The sequence below is a fragment of the Bemisia tabaci genome, chromosome 7 (assembly GCF_918797505.1).
Source record: "Bemisia tabaci chromosome 7, PGI_BMITA_v3".
Taxonomy (NCBI): Eukaryota; Metazoa; Arthropoda; class Insecta; order Hemiptera; family Aleyrodidae; genus Bemisia; species Bemisia tabaci.
The window spans coordinates 50,667,224-50,681,163 of NC_092799.1; the positions used below are offsets into that span (position 1 = coordinate 50,667,224).

At 36.6% G+C, this 13,940-nt stretch overlaps 1 protein-coding gene across 1 annotated transcript; it reads left to right on the forward strand.

The window, feature by feature from the left end:
- The first annotated feature begins 2,558 nt into the window (after positions 1 to 2,558).
- Positions 2,559 to 12,275, forward strand: EloB (transcription elongation factor elongin B). The gene is made up of 4 exons (XM_019054826.2): positions 2,559 to 2,822; positions 3,672 to 3,765; positions 4,804 to 4,948; positions 6,612 to 12,275. The coding sequence occupies exons 1-4, from the start codon at positions 2,820 to 2,822 to the stop codon at positions 6,718 to 6,720; spliced, it is 351 nt and encodes a 116-aa protein (XP_018910371.1). The 5' UTR covers positions 2,559 to 2,819; the 3' UTR covers positions 6,721 to 12,275.
- The last annotated feature ends 1,665 nt before the right edge of the window (positions 12,276 to 13,940 follow it).

The following is a 13,940-nucleotide window of genomic DNA, read 5'->3' on the forward strand; positions in this document are numbered from 1 at the left end:
TAATTTAAGGATATAATATAATTATTGACATAATTATTATGATATAATTTATTTAAGGATTGAGGATGGAGAATCTTTAGAATTTATGGAGAAATCACAAGCTTGTGTGGGGGCCCCAGCGTTCTGAGGCATTGAAATTAATCTTAAACGTACCTATTTACATTTTGAATTTTGGTGGAAAATACGGGGGGGAGGGGGGCTTTAATTTATATCTGAGCCATGTATGTTTGATTAGAGGATTTACTTATTGCTAAATAGGCAGAGGATGCCAGATGATAAGGGATGAGTTTGAGGATTGTATGCGCACAAGGTATAAATGTTTTCAGGATAAAGCTATGGCAGCTAAAAACTAAGATAGCATCCTTCCTTCCTTATTGGAATCAGGCGTAGATCTCAGGAAAAATTTAAAAAATAAAAGGAGGCTATCTACGTGTGGGAGAAACACACAAGTTACTTAGAGTACTTAGAGTTAAATTTTAGGTAAAAAAGATGTGTAGTTGGTCGGTAAAGACGCAGAGTTGTACTTACGTATTTGCCAGGCTGTGTACATGCATGCAGCACCCACTGCAGCCTCCTCCGGAGAATACTATCGGTGCTTAATATTATCTCAAACATGCTTCAGATGTCAAATTTTGAAATCATCCATGTTGTGAATACCTATCTATTAATTATACCTGTATCTTTCCCTCTGCTTTATGCTGCTTATTAGTACATTCTGTGCGCATTGGGGGAACTAGTTGAGAGGAGGAGGGGGGGGGGATAAATCTTACCCTCACATCTGACTTAATTCCTAAGAAATATGAGGGATTTTGCTAAGTTAGCTGTGTTGCCAGACTTTCATTGTGGAAATTATAATTGTACCAAAAATATTTCCATGTAAAGATGAACCATCAAGCTAAAACTTTAACTAAACATTCGCACAAATTTATCAATTTCTTTTTGTGGCACAATGGTACAACTTCTGGAAACTTCCTGTTAATAGGTAAATACGAGGCACTTAGCACATTTCTTGAAAAATTTGCTAAAACAATATCTGTGCACATTTCTACTTTTGATAACTTAAACCTTCAAAAGTACATAACAATCCAAAAAGTGGTAGATGCGCAGGAAACGGAAATGGATGGGAGAGCTGGGTGGGGTAGGGAGGCGGCGGACGATAGGATGGGTTAGAGTAGGTATTGGGAAGAGAGTGCTCGAAGCTCGAACTGCCCTGAGTTCCCGTCGCGCGACGCAGCCATCTTGCCTGCACATCGTAGGGGGTCTTTGCCTGCAAAAAGTAAACATCGAGCAGTTGCAGGCAGTTGCAGTACTGCCGTCATGGAGAACGTCAAAATTTGCAACGCGCGGCTTGCATCTTGCTTCGCCCAATACTCAGCCATCATCTGATCTCGCCGGATCTCTCGCCCTTTTCTATCCGCGATTTGGCTCAAAAATGCTATTATAGAGGAATTCAACCCTTTTCATTCTTGTTACGAAAGGCAAATACAGTTTTTCTAAAGAATTTCCGCGGATTTTCTTCAGTCGCCGGACGGGACCCGAGTAATTGCTGGAGTGTGGCGCGCCTTCAATCCGGCTGGCAGCAACATGCTTACACCCGTGGTCGAATAGTCGTATCACTGCGCCTGCCGTGAATGAGTTCAAATATCCATTCCTGCACGCGTAAGAGAGCGTATTTAGCTCCGACTGCAACGTTGCAGACCTCAACTACTGTCTTATTTTTAATCATTCTTCTTACGAAAGGCAAATACAGTTTTTCTAAAGAATTTCCGCGGATTTTCTTCAGTCGCCGGAAATTTTGACGCAGTATTTTCGCTCGTTTCATACCTCGTTTTCAAAAAATGAATTTAATAAACCCGATCCGAGATTCTGAATCGTTACAATTCAGGGATACACTTTCACTCAAATTGTGGTAAAAACGGGACAGAGAGTCAAGGATAATGACGTGCAGTCCTCCCTTTGCGGCGATTTTAGCGGCGCGCCAGCCAGGGAGATCGCACGGGACGGGACCCGAGTAATTGCTGGAGTGTGGCGCGCCTTCAATCCGGCTGGCAGCAACATGCTTACACCCGTGGTCGAATAGTCGTATCACTGCGCCTGCCGTGAATGAGTTCAAATATCCATTCCTGCACGCGTAAGAGAGCGTATTTAGCTCCGACTGCAACGTTGCAGACCTCAACTACTGTCTTATTTTTAATCATTCTTCTTACGAAAGGCAAATACAGTTTTTCTAAAGAATTTCCGCGGATTTTCTTCAGTCGCCGGAAATTTTGACGCAGTATTTTCGCTCGTTTCATACCTCATTTTGAAAAAATGAATTTAATAAACCCGATCCGAGATTCTGAATCGTTACAATTCAGGGATACACTTTCACTCGAAAGTGGTAAAAACGACGACGGGTAAATTAATGGTAAAAAGGGATTCCGGAACGAACTCCGCTGTTTTATGATAGCTCCGGATCTTTCATAATACTATCTGTTCTGAATACATCGGACATGTACATATAGGGTACGGGTACATAACTCTTTAGTAAGATAAGAAAAATCTCAGTCATCATCTTGTGTTTACATCTAGTTCCGCGAATATTAGGGGATAGTGGATACTGAAAGTATTTTTTTTTTTTCAATTTAGCAACAAGCAAGCGTACTAAGTACATTGCTTTAATTTATTTTTTATTAGTAGATAATATAATACGCAGATTATCGTCTTTATTATTGTAGTATGTGCTGAAGGTTCTCTGTTCTTTCTTTGCTCAAGTTTCATCAGTGTACATCATTGTCCCTTGCTTCTTATCTGATTAGTTCTATATAATAACTATTATCATGGTGAGTACTTCCAAGTTTAATTGCTCAACAGAGTCAACAACCCTTTAGTTTAGTCGAATGAGCGTCAACATGCCTTGAACAAGCTAATATGAAACTTGCTTTCCAAGGAGCGCATGGCCAACATGAACATAGACCTACGTTATATCACAATCACATCTCCAGCTCCTTCCCTTTTTCTTGAACTTTAACAAATTAGTATACTCCTAAGAGGCTAGTTCAAGGACCATGTGATATTCAACCTACTTCTAGATGGCAGCGTTCCATCAATTCACTCTTGATTTTTTCAAGGCTAATTTGGAGGTTATGTTTCAGTGCTTTTTTGCAAGTAAAATTTTTCATTGTCCGCCTCACTTTTGCGTTTTGAGAACTGCACTGCCGAAAACTTATTTTTTCACCAGCAGTGAAAGCCTGGAAATGAATCATTAGGGCATTAAATTTTATGAAGCACTAGATAAGATGCGTTTCAGGGTTTAGGCTATGTATTGCTCGATGAAGCTTCGGTCCCTTGGCACCATCAGAAACAGGCTGAAAGAAATATGTTGTTTTAGCAGTTCACTCTTTGAACGCAGCTCGCACTATAATGAATTGTATTGAGACTGCACTCTGACGGACGATGCGATACAGAATCTCAAGTGACAAGTAATCTGTGCAACTAGGTAAAAATATTAAGAGGAAACCTGTTGTGGTGACATTCCAGATACTTAGTAATGCATCAATGTTGAAGTTCTGATGCGCAAGCACACACAGCAGTATTCCGGCCTGTTGCCAGTTCTTTCAACATAGTCAATAAATTTGCCCCTGCTTTTGAGGATTTATCTCACTGCTTGATTTTTTGTTGTGTGTTTACAGGATGTCTTTCTGATGATACGGCGTAAGAATCTCACAATTTTCACCGATGCTAAAGATAATACGACAGTTTTAGAATTGAAAAGGATTTTGGAAGGTGAGATTTTTTCTTTACCAAATGTTGCATTTGAGATTGTATGACTCCATTGATAGATAAGAGTAATGCAATAATGTTGGATTTTGTTTCTTAATTGAGGAGGTAGATGCAAGAAGGCTCTTATATCATAGCTTGCATCTAGAGAAAACAGCCCAGGTCTAAGGTTTCAAAATTAGAAACTGTTAATTGTTCAAATTATTTTTTAAATTAATTTTTGTAATGTTATCACTCCTCGCAAGAGCTATCAGAGCTTATTGAGACCTTATTGTCAGAAGGTGGTGCTTGCGCACAACGTTTAAAAAGGTGTCTCTGAGAGCTGTTGAAATTGAAAGTCCTATCATGAAATGGCAGTGAGTTTCATCTTTGGCAAATTTTTCAGTGCCTCTAACAAGGGCTCTAAGAGCCTGAAAGTATGCACAAACTCACTGTCTTGATGACCTAACATAAAGGTCACGCTCAGGAGTTTAAGGATGTATTACCAGCTTGTTAACACCTGTCAACTCGGTACTGCATACTGTCGTTCAAACTCTCAACATACTGTCCACCTCAAACCAATCATTTGAGGGTCATTTTGGACAGTAAGGTTACATGAGTTCTTGGAACTTGCTTCATCATGGATGTAAGTTCAACTAACCAGGCAAATTTTTTACCTTTAAAATTTGATGAAGCTGTCCTCTTTAGCATCAAAGCTATTTAACCTAGAGATAATTTTTAGAAAAGAGCTTACTAATTTTTATTTTAGGTCTTCCATGCGGAGAGAGAAAACACAAAAACTAAAAAGAGAAAAAAGTAAATTTCTTCACATTTTATTTTTTTGGTTCAAACCCTGGTAGGTATGGTTGTCAATTTACTTCTTATAGCATACCTTATTACCTGTATCTTTTTGAAATGGACTGTACATATATTTTATTATGACTGAAACCACTCTTTTTTGCATATGATAAATTCTCCAATTCTTCAGAGGGATAGCATTTATTTTATTTTAAAAAAAAACCAAATATTGATAAAATTTACTAAAATGTAATTATGATGTTGCAGGTATTCTAAAAGTGCCGCCCTCCAGTCAGCGATTGTATGATAAGAATGTGCATGTGATGGAAGACTCAAAAACTTTGCAAGACTACGGTCTCACCTCTAGTGTTGCAAAAGCTCAGTGCCCGGCTGCACTGGGCCTAGCCTTAAAGTGAGTACAGGAATATTTTCTTTTTGTCTCTTCAAATTTTAAAAACACTTGCTTTCCTCTCAAGCCAAAAACATTATCTTTCCATTAGTGAAGTTTTTTTGTTAACAGCATACAGGGTTGGCAATTTCAAATTGATTACTTAGAGACACTTATTTTTTGGCACAAAAAAATTGCATACATTTTTTTTGGGTCAATTTAAAATTTGCACTGATTTAAGGAGCCGACGAATAATAAAAATTGGCAAACTATTAAAATCCAACAATTTTTCCCATATTTTGAAAGCTTCTGAGGCAATAACGTAATGTCGGAGATTTTCATGCTTTTGATTCCAAAAATGGAGGAAATTTATTTTCAGTAAAATTGATGTTTCGATGCTAATTTATAAATCAAATCAATTTTCTCTCAAAAATCAAATTGATTAATTGAAATCGATTTTTTTTTCTTTAAAAGCAGGGGTGCAGAAACTTCCAAGGGTTCCCCCAAAATAAATTTAGGTTCCCCCATTTTAAGTTTTTGCAAAATTTTGCCCGACACATAAAGTAACGCGGTTGACAGTTGGGTTCCCTCAAAACAGCGCGGTCAACAGTTTGGTTCCTCCAAAAACAGAGTGCTTGACAGTTAGGTTCCTTCAAAGTAGCGCACTCAACAGTCAAGCTCCTCCCAAACCTAAAAAAAAAAAACCCTCCCAAGGTGGTTTTCCCAATTTTTTCGTCCTCACATGGGTTCCCCCTTTTCATGCGAACGGCCGGTCGCGTGGTTGGGAAGTTTCTGCACCCCTGGCTGCTAAGGAAAGATGCTGTTTGAACATTCTAATGTTGCCAAATTTTTCTTTATGTAACACTCATTTTGAGGAATGTTGGAATTATTTTGCCTCAAGATTTCCAGATACTGTAGATTAAATTGTGAATAAAATTCTTTGAAAAATGGGAAGAAAAATATAGACACGTTTCTCTGAAAATTTGTATTTCACTGAAAAAAATTTGACATTGCCCAAAGGTTCATACAGTGTTTTCCCTCAGCACAGCAGTATTTGTATCAATAGCTCTTGAGAAAATTAGGCTGAACTTGAATCATCATGTAGCCTGGTTGTACAAAGTGGCCACGGAAAGTTTTTTTGATGACTGTACATAGAAAAATAATGTTTCCAAGTAAAGGGTTGGTTAAAAAAAAAAAAAACCCAAATTTTGTGGGCTTACAACCAAACATTTAAAAGTGCCAAGTAGTTTAATTTTCTGTTAAAAATATAAAATATGATGGCAAATTAGGCAACGTAAAATGCAGTTAGAATTTACACTCAATTTTTTGTTTTTTTTTATCTGAGAGAGTTCAAAGAGCTAATTTTGCAGTATCTTTTATAATTTTTTCCTGATGGGGAAAATTGTATATAAGAATAGATTATAAAGTGAAAAAATGCAATGCCCAGTGACATCATCTGGCAGCATTTCACATTTAAACTCATGTATTTCAGCAGATTTGATCATTTTATTTCACCTCCTCCAATAATTATTCAATTTTTTAAACCAAGGGTACCCTTATGTTCAGTTCACTCATTTTTCGTAGTTTCCCTTTAAACACAAGATTCGTCTGCATTCCAGGCACCTGCAAATTCTTCATTCTAATTTGTGAATTTAGAGGTTACAATAATCATCTTTATCTTTTCCAGAGGGGACGACGGTGAGTTTGAAACGTTCGATCTAACACCATACTCGGCCCCGCCAGATTTGCCTTACGTGATGAAAATCCAACCAACTGGAGCTGAGCAGTCGGAGTAATACTTTCCCAAGGAGCAACTCCATCTAAAAACTGCATGCAAGGATAGTGTAACACCTTCTAATCTACTCAGTAATCAGTTATAATCCTATAATCATCATCCAATTGCGTGCATAGAGATACACTTGCTCCATTGTTAGAGAAATCAGGCGATTCAGTTGTCATATTGGACAGAACCTCATTTGAATGTCCCTAAGTCTATCACAAAACTTCTCATTCTCAACTAAAGCCTGCCAGAAGCCCATGTATTTTCAATAAAGGGATACTTCCTTCAACTTTTCATTTGGACCTCAGCAGAAAGTAACCACGCCACATCAGCTATTGCCAAATTTAACCGGACAATACAATTTTTACGAGAGAACGTTTGTGCGGATTCCTTTAAAATTTTTAAGGAATTTTCTTCAAATCATAGAGAATTTTCACTGCAATTTGCAGGAAAATCCGCAGAACCGTTTTCATGTAAAAAATTAAATTGCCCAATTAAATTTGGCAATAGCTGATTGGTTCCTTTCTCTTTAACGCGGTCCATTTGTTCTTGAGCTAACTTGCTTAAATTCGGGCTTTTGACTTTTGAATTGCATAGTTTGTCAAATACTAATGTACGTAGGAGTCTTTTGCCTTTAATGACAGGATTTTTCCATCTGAATGTTGCAAAAAAATGGCAATATCTTGGTTGGCTTTTTTTTTTTTATTTTCCGCGTAAATTTTGAACGTTTGCCTTTTACTCTCCTTGGGAATGAGCTGTGACTTCAGAGAATCTTTAATGTTGATTTTTATCAATTAGTATTTTATTTCCTGACTAATTTCTCTCAGTTTTAAGAAAATATTTTTTCATGCCTTCCTTCTCTTCAATCTCCTTATTTTCATTCAACAAGTGTTTTTCATTTTTTTATCACCTCTTCAAGTGGCAAAATAATCGTATCAAAAGCGAAGCAGTCCCCTAAAAATTTTTCTTGTCCGTTATTTTTTCATCATTTTTTTACTCTGACTCCGATTTTTTAGTCCAGCCTAACTTTAACAAAAGTAATCTCATTTGTCCACTAGTTTTGTCTATGCTTTAGAAATTTCCTCGCAATGCGCAGTTGACAATATGAGTTTTTCTTATCCAGAATATTTCAAATAATTCGGATCCCCTCCATCTGTTCCCTTTAATTTTAATTTGCGTCCTGAGTATGCGGGATTTAGGTGTTTCTTTCTTTAATTTTGACCCCTTTCTCTTCTATAAATCGTGTAAAAATAGGTGTAAATATTTTGATATGTAGGTATTTAAAATTTTTCAAAATGATCCTTGTCAAATTATATCTTGTCACTTCTCGGTTGAAGTAGTTCCTCTCTAGTCTGGGGTTTTTCTAAGTAATTCGAATGGCAAGGACCTCAATGAGCAGGGACATTAATTATTAACTTTTGAGGTTCTAGCAATTACAGGCTGGTGTCTCAATTTCTTATCTAATTTTGCGTCACTGCATATATTTTAGAGCCCAAGCCTCGCTTTCTTTTTAATTCTTTTGGTAAAAAAAAAATGGTCACTCTCTGTTCTCTGTAAATAACTCTTGCTTGGTTTTGCTCCATCCATTTACCATTTCTCACAAGCTTTCTTGTGCGTTATGTTTGATGTTGTTTTGATTTTTATGTAATACCTATTCAAGAAGAGCTTTTACTAGCATTATTCATGAAATTTGGCTTGAAAAATTGTGCGAACATCTAGTATTATCATTAAAACTGTAAAAATCTAAGGAACGTTAACCCTTAGCAGCAACTTTTAGTAATTGATTCACGTGCTTGGTAGCGTTAATTTTATCGACAAAAAATCATGAAGGTCTTTGGGGTCATTCAAAAATCAGGAACTCTTTTGAAGAGCTTGGACCAATAGCCTGCATCTGTAACATGTCATACCGATGGTTTTTATACTTTAGCTATTTCATGAACGATGTTTATCAAAGTTCTAACACAGCTAATGTAGGATGAGTAAAACAAAAAAAAAATCCTGGGTGTCTACAGGGGTGGAAAATTGAAAAAATTCAAAGGGAAAATCTCCACAAATTTTATGAAGAAGCTTTAAATTTTGAGTTTTTGAATTCATTATAAGGAAAATTCTAAGGAAGTATAACTTAAACACAGAAAACTGAGCTCTTTTGGGCGAATTTTAAAATTGCACTGGTTATTTGAGGAATGGCGTGGCTGCCGAATTTTCAGACATTGAGCTTTTGACAGAATACTATTAATTGAGAGTGGATGAATCTCACCGCTCATAGTACTGCTAAAACTGGCAGTCCTGAGCTGTTTTGTGTAAAAGGGTGTATCGACCAGAATTGTAAAAGAATGTATTTCTTGCACAATTTCTCTGATCCTACTCGTGTGACAGTGGTCTTCTTGCAGATGGCATGTAGAATATTGGTCAATTTCTCAAACATAGGTATTTAAAATTGCTGAGGAAATAAAGTTCTTTCATGTTTTCTTAAATTTGACTTCCGGCAGTTACACCCTTCCCCAAATAACCTGCTCATCAGAAATCGCCCTTAATTTAGAAAAGCCAAAGAGTTCCCCCTCCCCCCCCCCCCCCCCATATTTGAAGACACCATGTATGCAAATATGTCATTTTGTTGGAGAAGTATTTGAGATAGTATACAGGGTGATCCAAAAGTTTCACACCACCAGGACCAGGCATCACTCTTGTAACTTCTGAAAAAAATTAAGATGGAGACTTGAATTTTTGTAAGTGCTCTCAGGTCAAAAGAAACTACTATGCATTTTTTTGCCTGTTTTGTGCATTTCTTTGAGGAATTAAGTTGTCATCATCACTATTACTTGTGGGACTCTCCAAAATTCCAAGGGGATCTCCGTGAAAAAGGGCAAGAACAATGATCTTTGTAGGGGTGGTGAGGTACTTTTGGGTTACTCTGCATGAAGGAGCAGAGGAGCAGGTAGAAACATTGCAAAAACTTCAAGTAGATTCAATAATATTTTCCTGCACTTTCGACTGGCTCCTTAGAACCAGGCATATCGAGATATTCTGATTAAAGTTAGGATATTTTCTGGTGCCAGTCCGCCTCTGCTTATAGTCTTTCAACAAGTGGCGAAAGGAGCCAGCATTAATCATGCATCTTGCCGCATTTTTTATCGTAGAGCAATTTACTTAACCTAATCTTCATTAGTTTGAGAATCGACAACCAAATATAATTGTAATAGCTGTTGCCTGTTAGTATTGGAAGTAACATCATGTAAAGTATTTTTAATTTGCAACACAAGAGCTTAGATTTATTATTTATGAGGTCAAACTTTAATATGAATTATTTTTTCTCTTTTTTGTACTTACAATTAGCCTTGTTCCACCCTTTTTTTATTTTTGAAAGTGCGTGTGTAAATTCGTTTTAATAATGTGGGAAGTCCTAGGTGGTGATGTTTCGTATTGAAATTGGAAAGAGACTTTTTTTCTTGTAGAAACCAATTTTTGTGCCTAAGATTTCAATTATTCCTCCAGACTTGAGATTGATTTTGGTCAACACATACAATTTTGGTCTCCTCTTTTCTTTAATACCTCATGAAGAAAATTCACAAACTCCAACACTCAAAAAAGGCATTCAATTTTGGATTGGGAATCTCTTGTTCTAATCCCACCTTAAGAATTATTTCAAAACTTCTTTATTCCAAAATAGGAAAGGCAAGTTTACATGAGAGTTATGCTAACATAATTACTTTTCTGCTTAAGCCCATTAAGGTCCTTAGTTAGAACAAATTTTTTATTTTCCTTCAATTTGGATTTGGGCATTCAATTTCTTTGTGCTCAAAAAGCAATTATTTTGTTTCTTTATTTATTTCTTCTTGATTATTCTAAGTGTATAATTCGCAAGGTTAAAAGCTTTTCTCTCCAAGAAATTTTCATTCCTGTCCCATTGAAAAACCATGTATCCATGTACTGTCTGGTCTTACGAAAAATGCCGCAACAATATTCTCACTGTGCATTAAGAGCAGAATAGATTATCCCAACGGGCCCCACAGATCCAATAGAAACTCCCAAACCACGTATCTATTTGCGACATTGCAGGCAACTTTATTTTTTAAAAACAAAACTACTCAACATTCACTCTTTAAAATTTTCGTGATTTTTCTGCTCTGTGTGAAGAAAATCCTGTGAAAAGCTCACGCAATGATATTGATTCGCTCTCAGAAAAAAAAGAATCATATGAGCGGAGATTTTTAAACACCGCAAACGAAATACATGGTTTGGGGGTTTTACTGTTGTTCTGCACTGCATACAAACGGGTCAAGGTATACTTTCCTAAAGCGCGAGTCCATTATTAAAATGGCAGCTGGGTGGAAGCTTCTCAGCTAGGAATGCAGCCTTTTTGGCGTTGAGGTACTTCATCTAAAGCAGGAGCCATTTGAATTAAGAGGAACACTTATTGTGGAAAAGAGAGTTCCCACTCTCTTTCGTTTTAATTAGTGAATTGTGTGTCAGACACAGGCTAGTACAGTACATTAATTGCAGATTATGCAATGGGCATTTTATTTAGCCAGTGAATCACTTTATCTTTAAAGCAGATTTTGTAAAATTAATTTCTAGTTTTTAAAGGCACTATTATTTGTCCTTTAGACTCAAAAAAGCTAGTCGTAATTTAAACAATCCGTCACAAATGAAGTAATTAGATGAACTTAGACTATTAACTAAAAGAAGTAATTTTACTGCGAAGTTTCTCTAAAACTTTATTCAACGTCTCAAGGGTAACAGTTCTGAGCCTAAATTTTGTCGGCTGGAAATCAGGATAATATAACCTTAAATTTTGAGTGAAGCTGCCTTTAATTTTTCTATCATGGATTGAAACTGTGATAACAGTCAGTTCATTTCATTAAATTAACTTAATTTCGCTTATCAGTTTCCAAAGAAGAAACAGGAGTTCATAACCTCATCAGGTAGAGGTCTCTTAGAGCTCTAGTTCTATTGTTATTAGGCTGGCCCACCTGTAAATTTTCGACAGAGGAAATTATTGATCAGCAATCAATTAACCGTGGTAAATATGCTCACAGTTTTTGGCAGAAAAATTTTTACAGCTGGCAAATCTCGGGCTCTGCTGAGAAGTAGTTTTAATTTTAATTCGACTTCATTTTTATTTTTTTTGTTTTTGACAATTGCGGTCTGAAATTTTCTCATGATATTTAATTGCAAATGCAGTCAGACCAAGTTTTTTATTTTTCTTTGGTTTAATTTTTTATTTCCATGTTAAACATCTTTCGTCCTTTTCTGTTGAATGTGCCTGTAAGGTGTGTCAATTCTTTCATGACTGATAACACTGAAAAGCCACTTTGAAATTATACATGTTTCCTTTGAATTCTTTGAGGTCAGACCGAAAATCTAAAAGAATATTGTTACATACCGGTTTGGAAGTGAAGAAGTTATGACAAATTTCACTTTGCTCATCTGCATGTCGAATGTCAATGAATTATTTTGAAACTTTTTTTCCTCTTTTGTTATGTGTCTTTCAAACTATTATTTATGAATCAATAGAAATGTCAAAATGAGCCAGTGTTATTGAAAAATAAACATTTTTACCTGAAAAAAAAATCATAAGTTTTTCTCGAAAAAGTTTGTACCTCATACTCGTATCTCTCCCCTTGCGAAAAATGGTAACATCAGTTGTATTGCAGAATGAATGACGAAAACAGGTATTCCACCTTTACTTTGACAAATCAATGCAAAAGAATAAAAAAAATTGCTTACCCAGAGATTTCATGACAGAAAGACTTTTTCCTCTGAAAATATGTTCAATTGGAGGCTTTAAGTGCAGAGCTCATCCTTCACTCAAACATAATTTTGTGAAGTTTTCTTGTTAAAATTTATTTTTGATTTTTTCAGTCAATTCAATCCTAGCGGTAGAAATCCTGCGAAAAATGTGTCAAACAGTTCTATTCCTGCTTAAAAAAACCTAATGTAGCACAATATTCAAATTTGCTAAAAAAGCTCTAAAACTGTACCTTGTGGGTGGTTTTTGCACTCAACGCTATGCCCTACCTTAAGTGCCAGGAACATTAACAGAAAAAAGACCAGCATCTCAATGGGCAACTAGACAAGGTATAACATGATTATATATATATCGACGGTGTAAGTCGGCAATCACATAACTCGGTTTGCGACGTCGCACATTTCCTGTCATACTTTATTTTTTAAACGGAAAACGGCAATTCTTTAAAACTGTCGTGATTTTTCTCCTCTGTGCGAAGAAAATTCTGCATAAACTTTAAGGAAATGATGTCTTTTTGTTCTCCTTAAAAAAATAACATACAGGCAGAGATTTTCAGACACCGCAAACAAGTTATGTGATTGCCGACTTACACCGTCGATATGTATATAGCACAACATGCCATGATTCTTCCTCAAAATTTCAGAAGAAAAACAAATTTAACCATTAGCGGATCCAGGAAGTTGGCAACATTGTCTTTCCTCCATACAAACCTATGGAAATTCATCGATTCTTGGAGGGGCCAGGTGGTCCCTCAAGAATCGATTATTTACCATAGGTTTAAATCAAGGAAATTCAGGGTTGCCAAATTGCTGGATCCGCCTCTGAATTTTACAACGGGAAGTTAGAAAATCAACCCCCAAACGAGATATAAGTAATAGGTGTTTACAATTAATAGTGGCACAGAATATATAGGCTACACCAACAGAAGGCTCACTCCCAGCGTATCTCGGTCGAAGAAGAAGAACACACCTAGAAAGCATTGTTTACATTTTGCCTTTAGTCCGGAGCTCGGACGACCTTCAACGCTGTCGGTTTGTTTGGCGAAACACGCTCCTTCCTACCCCATTTTCTACCTGAACGCATTCACATGGCAACGTTGCAGAGCCGCTGGAAAGTACAAAACGCATTACATTGGAGTAAACGGGAGTGAACCTTCTGTTGGTGAAGCCTATATATTCTGTGACAGTGGTTAAACGAGGTAACGAGGTTAAATGGCTAAAATACAAATAATGTCATTTGAATAATCAAGCTTCCATTTGATCTGTCCTAAAATGCTTGATAATATCTCGTTCAGGAGTTGGTTTTTGAGCTTCCAGTTGCGTACATCGTTTTCTATGTAAGATTTTTAAGAGGAAACATGCAATGAGCTCTTCTAGTTCAGACCTTGTTCTGTCCCCCATCACTTCGCAATTACGCTGGTTTGCCCTGCAAGATCAGCCGAGCCCAGCAAAGACCGCTCTGAATGTACTAATACGTAGATCTACCAC